At 38.7% G+C, this 13,186-nt stretch overlaps 1 protein-coding gene across 8 annotated transcripts in view; it reads left to right on the forward strand.

The window, feature by feature from the left end:
* Positions 1-554: 554 nt before the first annotated feature.
* The window catches only part of RRAGB (Ras related GTP binding B), a 50,947-nt gene continuing 38,315 nt past the window's right edge, over positions 555-13,186 (forward strand). For 2 of the 8 annotated variants that reach the window (XM_079909916.1, XM_079909922.1), the window contains exons 1-5: positions 687-1,351; positions 2,174-2,207; positions 5,251-5,350; positions 9,706-9,789; positions 11,713-11,779. In XM_079909916.1, the coding sequence (XP_079766042.1) occupies positions 1,260-1,351; positions 2,174-2,207; positions 5,251-5,350; positions 9,706-9,789; positions 11,713-11,779 (377 nt within the window). In that variant the 5' untranslated portion in view covers positions 687-1,259. Of the gene's footprint in view, positions 628-655; positions 1,352-2,173; positions 2,208-5,250; positions 5,351-9,705; positions 9,790-11,712; positions 11,780-13,186 lie in introns of those variants that run through there. The other 6 variants (XM_079909917.1, XM_079909923.1, XM_079909921.1 and 3 more) reach the window with 5 other exon arrangements.

Genomic DNA, 13,186 nt, shown 5'->3' on the forward strand with positions numbered 1-13,186 from the left:
TCTCCAGAAGCAACCCCTTTAAACTACTTCAGCCGTTTTTTCTTGTAGTCTCTGTATCTAAATACAGTATGTATATGCCTACCAGTAGTCCTTCAATCATCAACTCTAGATTTTGTCTATTGACTTTTACTATGGTGTATGATAATTCATTTCCCTTTCAGTTTTAAAGTGGGGAGATAAGTAAGTCCTAAATTTCCTGATGAATCCCTGATTCCAGCAATAATTACCTTTATTGAGCACTACGTGAAAGACACAGTTGTAATCACTTTGGATATATTAACTCATTTAATTACAAGCTCAGTTACAAGGACGGGGCTAATAACAAAACCAGGAAAACAAAGATTTAAAAAACAGGGAGAAAAAAAGACAATGCTAGGCCTTCCCCACTGAAAAACGTTAAGGGTGAATGAAATAGCAGTTAGAAAAAAAAAAAAAAAAGGCCAGCTTTGAGGCACTAAAATTGCAACCGGCTCCTTTAATTCCCCGCGGCAGGCGGGGCGTGGCGCCAGGTGGCCTACAATGAATGCCCCTTCAAGCTGGCAGCGCCCTACCAAGCCTGTGGCTTTGTTAAGAGCCCGGGCCACGTGACGGAGACAGGCGGCGCTCTTTCTCCGCGCAATCTCTATGGTATTCTTCTCAGCCCACCCGCCCCTAGGGAAGCGGCAGTCACGTGACAAGCTCCGGGTTTACGGCAGGTGTCCACGTGACCCTGGCCTGCAGTAGGGTGGCTGCGGTGAGGTACCTGCGCTCGTGAAGGGTGGGTGGTTAGGTCGTAGCCACCGCAACCTCCGGCGGACTCTCCCGGGCGGCCAGGCTCGGGAAAAACGAGCCGACTGAGGCATTCATCGCTTAGTGCCTACGGCACGGGTCTGTTCTTTATGCCACCTCCGCCTTCCTCGTCCCCACCTCTTTTCGGGTGAAGTCCCCTTTGGGTTTCGAGACCTTGGGGCCTGAGGCCCAAACTCGAAACGAACCCCCCACCCATCCCTCTTTCCTTCTCATCCTCCATCTCTCCCTTTGCATCACCGAATCACTTAGCCGTTGAGCTGGCCAGCTCGGCGGTGCCTTGAGGCCAAGTTCGAGGCGGTAAAGGTAACGGTGGGGAAAGCAGCCCCCCAGTGGACAAAGGTGGAGGCAAGACTAGAGCAGGCCTAAGGGCCGCAGGCAAGGAGAATAGGCGGCTGAGGGGGTGAACAGGAAAAAAAAAAAGAGAGAGAGTACTGCGGATTTAGAAGGGACTGGAAAGGACTTGTTGCACAATGGAAGAATCTGACTCTGAGAAAAAGATGGAGAAAGAGAATCTGGGGACGAGAATGGATCCTCCCATAGGGGAACCGGAAGGATCGCTTGGGTGGGTGAAGGGTATTAAGTCAAACCTGGAAGGGAGGGGGCAGGGGGGACGTTCTAACTGAAGAGAGTATTGTGAATTAGAATACCCCGCCTATGATAAATTCTTTCGATTTACCAATAAGGTTGCTTTTGGTGATTGGATAAACTAGTAAGAGGTCTGGTTGCTAACTGGGGAGAAACAATCCTTAGGACAGGCCTGATATCACTCTGGGGAGGGGCAAATGTTCTAATTGAGGAGGCAGTTCTGAATTGCTTTGAATTGTCAATAAAGGAGATTTTATGTCATCGTGTTGACGATAAGAAGACTAGGAAGAGGGTTGGCTTTTCCTGGGCAGAGATCAGTGGCTCGAGAGTGCTTTCTGTGCCAGTTTATACCTGAATTTGAGAATTTATATACTTTGTGCCTGTGATGAGTAAAATACTTGGAAGGACAGCTGAAGGACTTAAGATTTTTAGAAATATGCTGACTTTGAAAAACAGGATATTCAAATATGACAATATTGTTTGATTTATTAAAGCATTTGTAAATATTGCTTTGATAAATTTTTTAAGGAGGTAAAAAATTGAATCTTGAATTTTAATGGCTCATTTATATTCCTAAATAAATCTTCCTAGGAGCTATTTCCTGAGCACATAATTAGGCGAGAGGGAGCATAAACCCAGTTTTATAATTTAGGAAAATGAGGGCCTCTACCTAACTGAGATCCCCCACACAGCTGTACTCAGCTGTTGTACTAAATGTGCTCTTTTGCACCTCTACGTTAATTCCAATTTCTAAGGCAACTGGATCATGGAAACTCTGTCTTTTGGTTTATATCTGCAGGTGGGTGCTACCAAATACAGCCATGAAGAAAAAGGTAAGACATGTTAGGTACATCAAAAACATGAAGGTAAAGGTAAGAAGTTACTGTTCAGGAAGCATATTTGTGGTCATATCTGCCATCTTTCCTTGACTGTTGTAGGAACCTTCTACATGTTCTCCCTGACTCTTGTCCCCTTCTTTGCTATCAGATTTAATTTTTCTAATATAGAAATCTAAGTAAGTCATTCACATACTTAAGAACTTTTTGTAACTTCCTGAAGCCCATAGAATACAATCCAAAAGATTTCATCTCATAGAATGCCCTTTAAAAATCTATTCCTGGGAGGGGGAAGGGTGAGCTGTGACAGGGCGAGAGAGAGTCATGGGCATATACACACTAACAAACGTAGTAAGGTAGATAGCTAGCGGGAAGCAGCCGCATGGCACAGGGATATTGGCTCGGTGCTTTGTGACAGCCTGGAGGGGTGGGATAGGGAGGGTGGGAGGGAGGGAGATGCAAGAGGGAAGACATATGGGAACATATGTTTATGTATGACTGATTCACTTTGTTATAAAGCAGAAACTAACACACCATTGTAAAGCAATTATACCCCAATAAAGATGTTAAAAAAAAAATCTATTCCTGACTAAACCATCAGCCATACCTTTGCACCCTATCATAGCCATGCAGAATCTGTTTTTCTCCAAGTTTACAAATTAATTTGCATTTTGTGCAAGCCATACACACACACTACACAGGCCTCTGCTTGCACATTTATGTTGAACCCAACTCAAATGTTATCACTATTAGGTTTCATGTGAGTTCTCCAAATGGAATTGAACACTCCTTCCCTTGTGCTCTTATGGTACTGTGCCTCACCTTGGGGTTTAAGAAGAATTGATAAGGGCACAGTTCTAGAGTAAGTTTCTGAATCTTTTGGGCTTTCAGTTTCTCCATTTATAAAATGGTGATAATAAGGTTACCTGTCTCATAGAATTATTATGAAGTTTTTAAACAAGCAAATGCAGGTAGAGCACTTAGATTAGTACTTACTACAGTTAGCCTTGATAAGTCTTTCATAAGCTATTAAAGTAAGATTTCTTAAACAACAAAAGCTCATAAAAAAGAATGAAATATTGCCATTTGCAGCAATATGGATGGACCTAGAGAATGTTATGCTTGGTCAAGTCAGAGAAAGACAAATGCTATATGATATCACTTATATATGGAATCTAAAAAATAATACACATGAATCTATATACACAATAGAAACAGACTCACAGACATTGAAAACAAACTAGTGGTTACAAAGGGGAGAGAGACAAATTAGAGGTATGAGAGTAACAGACACAAACTACTATACACAAAATACATAAGCAACAAAGATTTACTGTATAGCACAGGCAATTATATCCAATATCTTGTAATAACCTATAATGGAATATAATCTGCAAAAAGAATGAATCACTGTGCTGTATACCTGAAACTAACACAATATTGTAAATCAACTATACTTCAATTAACAAAAAAAAGAAATACACTGTATTTAGCCTTAACTTTATCTAATAAGTCAGTTATGTAACTTCAGTTTGCTAAGGAAATGTTCTTGATGAGCCGGTCTAAAGTTACTATCAACAAGGATGCCTAAAAATACCAGAAATTTGTAAATGATAAAGAATAAAAGCAAAAGGTTTCTCTAACAACTTTAGACTATCTCCTCAGTAACGTTTCCTTAGTGAGATAAAGTTATCTAGCTAAATAGATTAAGCCTGAGTGCAGTACCCTTTTATTAATACTCCCTATATTTGTAATTAGAAATTTTTATAAAATGTCTTGGAATTGAAGTTAGAACATGTATCCTCTCATTTGAAAATCAAGGTAATTGGAATTATATTTCATAAATTTTGAGTTCGAAAAGACTCTTAAAAGTTACCTCACCAAAAAAAAAAAAAAAAAAAAGTTACCTCACCCAATTTCCCCCCTAGTGCAAGAATCTACAGCATCTTTGATAGGTGTTTTTCTGTCTTCGTTAAATGCTGTCATTGACAAGAAGGTGTTTACCTTCACCCTTTCCATTGTTAAAAAATTGCTTGTTTTATATCTTTGTTTTGATAGCTTGCTCATTCTTTTGATGAACATATTTTGAGCATCTGTTATATGTTAGGCACTGAAAACTCAAAGGGGATTTTCCCTGCCATTCAGGCGCTCAGAGTCTTGTGAGAGACCAAAAAACAAATTGGAAAACTGCAGTGCATTATGGTCTTAGCAGTGTCATAAGAGTGTCATGGGAAGACAGAGGTGGAATACATCTAAGCCAGCCTAGGGCATTGGGATCAGAGAAGTTCTTGAGACGATTACTGAACCAAGACTTGAAGGGTAAGTGGAGCTTAGCTGAAGGAAGAAAAGGGAGTGGAAAGTTACTGGCAGAGAGTTCAGCATGAAAAAAGACCTGGAGCAATCAAAGGGACTACAAGCAGTTCAGTTCAGTATGGCTGGACTCGACAAATTCCAGGCTAGGAGCGTCAGAAGATGAGGGCAGAGGAGTAGATAAGCCAGATCAAGGAGGGTCTTATATGTAGTTTAAAGACTTGATCCTGTAGGCAATGGGACGCTCTTGAAAAGAAAAGAGTAGTTAATGGAACAAAATCATGAAGGTAAGTAAAAGGGATGAAATTAAGGGCAGAGGTGGTCAGGTTGATCCTGAGGAGGAGAAAGAGCTTTCAGTTATACTGAAATACCCTGCCAGATAGTTCAGTGCATAAAACATTACATTATGAGAGTTCCTCTCAAGTTGATATTTTGCTAACATAGTACTGAATGCATGATAGTATATATTAATAGCATAATAAATTCACTGTGATTCTATCACCAAGAGAATGTGTGACTCATGACAGGCAAGTGGCTGGCCTCTGGAATTCTCGGTACCTCTGCATTCACCACGGGTCAGAGAACTAGTCAGTTATAAGTATCCACTCTATGTTATTAGTACTGTCACTTCAGTGAAACACCAAGTGCAAGAGAGAAATAGATCCCTTTAGACTTGATTTGCTCTTGATCGCTGACTTCTTTCCTTTCTTTTTTTCCATTTTGTCCTTAGGTGCTGTTGATGGGTAAAAGTGGGTCTGGTAAGACCAGCATGAGGTCTATTATCTTTGCAAATTATATTGCAAGAGACACACGTCGCCTTGGTGCAACAAGTAAGATGTTTTATCTTATTGTAAAGTCAGGTGATCTTAATAATTCGCATAACGCACTTGGTTGCAGTAACTTGGGGATGCAGAGATTGACAGATTTGTTTTTGAGCATGTTTCCTTTTTTTTCATTCCTTCTCAGAAGGATGTAACCTAATTCTGGTTACTACTGCTTGCTCTCTTGGGGAGGTTCTTTCCTTTCTAGGTTGCTTACCAAATGGGATAACCTTGTCCAACTTCGTTTTTATCCTGCTCTTTCTCAACAAGCATAGGGGTCCTTTTGTTTGTTCACTTTTTAGAAGGGGGAGGGTGTTTGTTTTTAACAGTTATTATATAAACAGAAATTAATTTATAGGCATTAACAAGCATAACATTAAAATCTAAGATTTTATAAAGCAGTAGTCCTAGTCTTCATTAAAAGGTAAATTGTTGGGTTTGGGAGGCTGTCAGAGGGAGGTTACCCAGATCTGTACTCTGCTACTTCTCTTCCTGGATACATATAGATGTTTTCTTTGGAGTTACAGCTTTGACTTAAGAAATGTTTCCTTGCCCTTTATGGTTTGAATGTTAAATCTGGTTTCTTAGTATAGGCTAGTTGGGCTGCCATGGCTGCCAGTTCAGTGGATCTATGCTCCTGGGAGACCCTTTCAGTCTTTAGGCTATAACGCCTTTTCATTTTGTAGCACCTAAGGATTTCTGGATTCTTCCTTGGTCCTTGGCCTCTAGGTGATGAAACCATTGCCCTACCTGGCTTTCAAATTTTCCTGATCTGGGTTGCTAGCATCTTGGACACTTTTAGGGACAAGCCACCCACTACTTCATAAGGTATCTCTGGTTTCAAGAACAACAAACATTTTTAAAACACCCTATGTTCCAGAACCTAGGATACAAAAGAGAAGGGAACCTCATTTCTGTTCTTAACGTGCTTGGAGTGTAGAATAGACTCATAATTAGGGAAGCTTTAATGATTAGAAAGTTATTTCTTAGAGCCCTGAATCTATTTCCATTTATTATTGTTAGCTGGTACCCTTTCTGTTCTCTTGAGCCTATGCAAATATTTTAGTATGATTAATGTCTCAATCTATCCTAGCCATTCCTTGCCTCCCAAATCTTATCTTCCTTAAGTTAAATATCTCCAGCTCCTTCATCTATTCCTCGTTTGACATCATTTTGAAGCATTTTTAAGGACTTGTTAGAATATGTCTATATTTTTTTAGTGATGAGACTTAAATGAAGACGTGGTCTAATCAGAGCAGAGTAGGACTGTTACATCTCTTGTTCTATAGGCATCACACTACTGTTAGCACAGTCTAGCCCCTACTCTCCTGTGGAGCAGCCTTCATCATACTGAGTCATACTAAAAAAAAGAAAATTCCTTTTCACATATATTTTTATTAAAACAACATATCCTCCTTCTGATTCTTGTGAAGTTAATATTTTGAACCTAAGAATAAATGCTTATCTCTATTAAATTGTTCAGTTTTGATTGTTTTAGCCCATGAAAGGTTAACTTAATTCCAGAACAAGTTACTATCTCACTGGGCCTCAGTTTCCTTATCCATAGAAAAGGGGTTGGATCCTATTTTCATTTTAGCTACTTATTCTCTCATTTGATATGTTAGCTATCCTTCCTAGCTTTGTGCAGTTTGTACACTTGATAAGCATCTCATCTAGTTTTCATCTAAGTCATTTATCAAAAATTTTGGTCAGGACAGGGTCCTATGGCCTGTTGTGCCTCAAGAGACTTCCTTCTAGAAAGTACCTGTCCAAACTTCTCCCTGTTTTGTATTTTAATTTTTTTCTATTTTTCCAAGTTTAATATCTAGACCTAATAATCACATGGTTTCAGTAGATCAGAGAAAGCTAATGTTTATTGTATGGTGTTTTATTTACTTTAGTTCTCATATTAACTTCATTTTAATAGGTGAAGAAAGTATGACTTAGAAGTTAAGGTCACGCAACTCATAAGTGTTAGAGCTAGAATGTCAATCTATGCTCCTGCTTTATTCATTGTTCTACAGGCACAATTCCTGGCAGACTTCTTTCTGTTTATGTTTTAAATTCTGCACATTTCATTGATGTACTTTTTTCTAGTCCAATTAATATTTTTGTTTTTAGCTAATCAGCAGAGTGGATTGACTACCTAAGTCTGGTGAATAGTCTTAAAACCCAAATTTCAGAGCTAGTCAAGCTATTTAATAGTTTTGAAATAATCTAGCAGATTTGTTAAAAAGTTCTGAACAGAATGTTGCAAATTATATGAACCCTGTACATGAAGCAGGCCATTTGTTTTAACAAGTGTTTTTCTGGAGCCTCCTGTGGATGGGACAAGGCTCTTGACCTTAAGAATATCTCAAGTGGACCTTTATCAGTAATACTTTGTTAGCAAGTGCTGTATTTCTTAAAGGTGATAAAAGTATACTTCAAAATATTATGTTGGCCTGATGCTTTAGTGTATCACTAGCTAGTTTATCATTGCTGAAGAAAGGTCTTGGTTCTACTTGCTAAACTTATAGACTAATTAAAAATACATATAGTGTATTGATTTTTACTTACTATTTTTGTGAAGTTGCTGATTTTCTTTAAAAGTAGTGAAAGAGTACTTATTCTAAAATATTATATCACCTTGAAGGTTTTAGTGTTTCTCTAGTTTGTCATTGCTGAAAAAAGTCCAGGTTCATTTTGTTAAACTTAGAGTGTACTGTGTTTTGAAATTTGAAGTAAGGATACAGAATGGTGGTATTCATTTATCAGGGGGCTGTTAAAATGTGTTTGTTGGAATAGTAAACTTGTCGATAAAAATGTGATTATGAAGTATTTTAGTCTCAAACACTGTTGACGGCTCCAAGATTTCCTGCCTTCTCAAAATTCTCTGATCCCTTGGCTTTTATTTAATGCTTTATTACCCTGGTTTTATTCCTTTATCTTTAACCATCCCTTCCTTTTAAAAAAATGAATATTTTCTTCTTTCTGCCCCGTAAGTGTATGTGATTTCCCAAAGCTCTGTTCTTGGTTCTTTTCAGTTGCTGTTGTGATAGCAGGGCAGGAAGATTAGGAGAGCCAGAGGGCCCTACAGGAGACCTGAGACTAAAGAGGGAGGCAGAAATTGGGGGTTAGATCATAAAATGCCCTGTAAGCCAAGTCAGGTTGTTTAAACTGAGGGTAGAAGGCAACCCTTAGAGAGTTTCAAACAGAAAAGTAATATGGTCAGATTTCAATATTTTTAATTTTCAATTTTAATTAGAAAAGTAATACTTGTGAAAGATTCGAACATTGCAGAAGTGTAGAAAGTCTACTCTGTCCCTCATTCTCAGGCCTACTTCCTAGGGACAACCACCATTAGTAATTTGAGGTTATCCTTTTGGCCTTATGTTTTCTGGGTATATACAGTAATATATAGACAGAGACATGTTATTTTTTTTTTCTTTTTAAAAAGAATGAAATAAAATCTGCACTGTGGAGAGATCATTATACCTGTAATATAGAGGATAGTTTGGAGGGAGGCAAGGGAAGAAACAGATTGACAGATTAGGGAACTGTTTTTAGTAGACCAGGTAAGAGATTATAGGGGCTTAACTTGGGTTAGGGTGGTAATAGTGGATGTGGTGAAAAGTAAATGGATTTGGGATATTTAAAAGGTAGAGTCAATATGACTTGCTGGTAGGTTTGGGGGGAATGATGGGGGAAAGACTGGACTCAAGGATGAAACTTAGTGTTTGGCTTAGGCATCTGGTTAAATTCACTGAGTTAAGGAGGACTGAAAGAGGAATAGATTTTGTGGGAAGAATGGGCAGATGATGAGTTATATTTGGTTACACTGAGTTTGGGATACTTGTGGTTTATGCAAGTAAAGATGTCCAGTATATGATTCAGAAAGGGAAGAGAGAAATCTGTATTATAGATACATGTTTATGGATTATCAGTATCCAAATGGTAAATGAGATGATATGAATTGATTAGCTTGCCTGGCGGAAAGAATACATAGAGAGAAGAGTAGGTGGCCAAAGATGGAATCCTGAATAACTCCAGCATTTAAGGGACAGAAAGAAGAATAGGAGCCTGTGAAAGAGGACCTGCCAGAGAGGTTATAGGTAATGCTCTCAGAGGCCAGGAGAAGAGAATTTTTTGAGAAGAGAGTAGTCAACAGTGTCATGCTGCAGAAAGTAAGACAAGGACTAAAAAGTCCATTGGATTTGGTAATGGGGCCATTGGTCACTTGATGAGAGCAATTTCTATGATATGGGAGTAGAAACCAGATTTCTATCCCATGTGCTCCATATCTAAACAGTCGCTGAATCCTGTCACTTCTTTTATTATTGTCTTTCCCTTTCTCAGTAGCACTTCTTTCCATTTTTTTTTAGTACTAGACCGTTTACATAGTCTTCAAATTAATAGCAGTTTGAGCACCTACTCTCTCGTAGACTCTGTTGGAAATACAAAGACATGTAAGATATGATTCCTTTTCCAAGGAGGGGGAAGTAAAGGGGAGAAGGGAAGTAGTTTGAGCACCTACTACGTGCCAGGCACTTGATGTATAATAATTCCTGTAATCCTCACAGTAATGTGAGGTCAATAGTATGCCTCCCACCTTTTTTTTAACAGAAGAGGAAACTAATACTCAGAGGTTAAGTGACTTACCCAAGGTCACACAGAGAGGTAGAGCTGGTATTTGAACTAAGAACTGTTTGACTCCAATGTCCATGTTTTTTTTAAGTAATGCTTTTCTGCTTATGCTCTAGTTTATGAGAAGATAAAATTGCACAAAAGTTAGATAGCAGTCAATTTAAGCAACAGCTGCAAGGTAGTCGTAGAAGAAACACCACTGTGTGATGTTTAACTGTTACATAAATTGTAAAGATGATAATTGCTAGACTTTGAGAAATTTCCAGGATAAGAATTTTCATTATTGTTCCTTGTGATTTTTAGTGCCTGGCAGAGAGTAGATGCTTAATAAATGTTTAAATGAATTCAGAGGGAGTGATGATGGTAAGTGGGGGTGGCCAGGTAGGGCTTTTAGAGGAGGTGGGATTTAAGCTGGGTCGTAGAAGATGAATCTGACTTTGGAAGAAAGGTGGGGAGGACTTTCTAGGCAGATGGACACAGTAGGCAAAGTAAAGGGTGGGGAGGGAGGTGTAAGGCAGAGGTCGCAAACAGGCAGCCCGTATGCTGGATAAGGCCTGTAGATGTGTTTTGTTTGGCCTATGTAATGTTTTAGAAAAATTGGAATTAGTTATCAATATGTAAAAGTTTCCATAAAAAATCTGGATTTCCTACTACTATTGAAAAATTTAAAGATCTGGTAATCCTGAGCCCACGTTCCTGCATGGCAAATGAGCTAGAGCTGTGTAACTGCTACCCACTCCATCGTCCCCTTGGGTGGATATTTACTCTCCATACATGATCAACTTCATTCTTGTACGTTTACCGGCCTGGCTCCTATTAGCAAGTTTGCGACCCCTGATGTAAGGTATGTTGGAGGTTGGGGTGGTAGAGGGGTTTGGGAGGACTATGAATAAACCAAATTGGACTGGAGCGAAAGGCTTCGTTAATGTGAATCATTGGGGAACATAAAGGTAGATTGGAAGCCAAATTCTGAAGGACCTTGAATGCCCCACGTGTAGGTATGGAGGAGCCATTGAAAGTTTTTTGAATGGGGAGTGACATGTTCAAAGTAGTGTTAAGAAGATGAATCTTGCAGTAGCCTATAGGATGAAGTAAAGTGAGTAAGGCTTCCTGGTGGGAGGTAATTATGGAGCTACTGTAGTTGTATAGGCTTGCGAAGGTAAGGGCCTTCCTTAATGTTAGTAGCAGGTTGTAAAACAAAGAGTGGAATTGAGAGAGATTGCAAAGGAATAGCAATGAATTGAATGTGGACAGAGGAGTCAAAAATGACCCCCTCAAAATGGGAAAATGGTAGGGTCATTAACCAAAATAGGAAATCAATAGAGGGAGCAAGTTTGGTTATGTTTTATGTTTGTTTTGTATTTGGTTTTTGTTGTCTTTTTCTAATTTTTAAATTTTTTGTGGGGGGTGTTTATGGGTCAGAAAAGAGCTATTAAATGGTATATGTCTCTGTCTTACATGTTGAAATTTTAACAGTATTATAATTGGAGATTGTTTCTGCTCTAAGCACTAAAACAACTAAAAAGTAAAACGACTTACGTGAGAGCCAGTTCTGTAGCTCAGGGTAGTTTAGGTGCCCACCTTGCCACTAAACCACACCACTAAGCTGAAAATCACCTTCTTGTTGTAGCTTTGAGCATTTCACTCCACTTTGGTCCTTCTAAATTTCATGGGTTAGCACGTTGCTTATTTTGAGTTTCATCGCGCATGCTACAATTACTAGATTTGTCATGTTTGTCTTCCAGTTGATGTAGAACATTCTCATGTTCGATTTCTGGGAAACCTGGTATTGAACCTGTGGGACTGTGGTGGGTAAGTACCATCTGCTTAATTCTTCATGAGGCAAATGTCAATAATCATGGCATGTAGTATAATCAGCACAGAGAATACATTAAAGTAACTATCATTTGTAATAGCTACATTAGATAGAAATTACCTCAGAATTGGCACTTGATTAAATAAAGATCTCTGACTTTCATGTCATTGTGAAAATGCCCTCTGTATGTGACATGTTTAAGCAGCACTCACACAAGCTGTATCTAGGTATCTGTAGTATGGGATCGAACATTCTTCTCTTTTTCTGGTGAAGAAATTAGGTTTCTATCTCAGGTGGCCTAACATCAGTCCTGAGCTCTTAGCCATCACGCCATACTGCCTCATTCTTTGTTATTTCAGTAATTATCTCCAGGCAGTCTAAGCACTGTTGATTGGACCTCAGTTCTCCAGCTGAGTTTCCCACTGTTGGAGGAATAGGAGACAGTTTTTCCTCTCATGTCCAGGACACTTCCAGAATATCCTATCATAAATACACATTCACTGTGCATATGGTGCTCCCTTGCATCTCTGTACTGAAGCAGCAATATGTAGTGCACAGTGGTTAGGAGCCTAAGCTATGGAGTTAGATTGGGGTTTGTATCTCAGCTCTGTTAGCTGTGTTATCTTGGATAGATCATTTAAACTCTCTGAGCTACAGTTTCTTCATCTGTACAATAGGAATAATGATAGTACCAACTCGTATGGTGGTTTTGATGATTAAGATTATATATATGTGTGTGTATATAATATATACATTATATACATACATATATATATATATATATGTATGTATATAATCTCAAGAGTACCTACAAAATAAATGAATGTTATAATTAGCTCAGTGTCTCCCAGCTCCTCGTATAGAGCCAGCCATGGAGTAGGTGCTCAATGAATATTTGTTGAAAGAATAACAAATAAGAAAATGACTTCCTTATTGCTAGCAGATGGATAACACCCAAGTAGCTTTCTCCATGTAAATCCTTCCTCAGTATCATTGCTTCCAATTCTGTAATCTGTGTCAAGAGATTAGTTCAAGTCCTTTGCTTTTAGGCACTAACGTTATTGTCATTTTTACAGATAAGGCACAGCTACTTAATACCAAAGTATAGGACTAGAAGCTAGGTTCATGATTTTTTTTAAAAGAACTGCTGTTTATTGAGAGCATGCTATATGCCAGGTTTCATGCTAGATTCTTTCCTGTAGGAAAGAAAATCTATAGATTTTCAGGATAGCCTTCAGAAATGTAGAAAATTAAATTCACCAGAAACCCCCACCCCAGTTCACTGATTATTCTGGTTTTCTAGAAATCTATTCAACACTCATTCAGCAAACATCTATTGATCACCTACCACGTACCACACAGTGAGCAAAGCATTGAAAGTTACACCATAGTAGATTAACATA

The sequence above is a fragment of the Stenella coeruleoalba genome, assembly GCF_951394435.1.
Source record: "Stenella coeruleoalba genome assembly, chromosome: X".
Taxonomy (NCBI): Eukaryota; Metazoa; Chordata; class Mammalia; order Artiodactyla; family Delphinidae; genus Stenella; species Stenella coeruleoalba.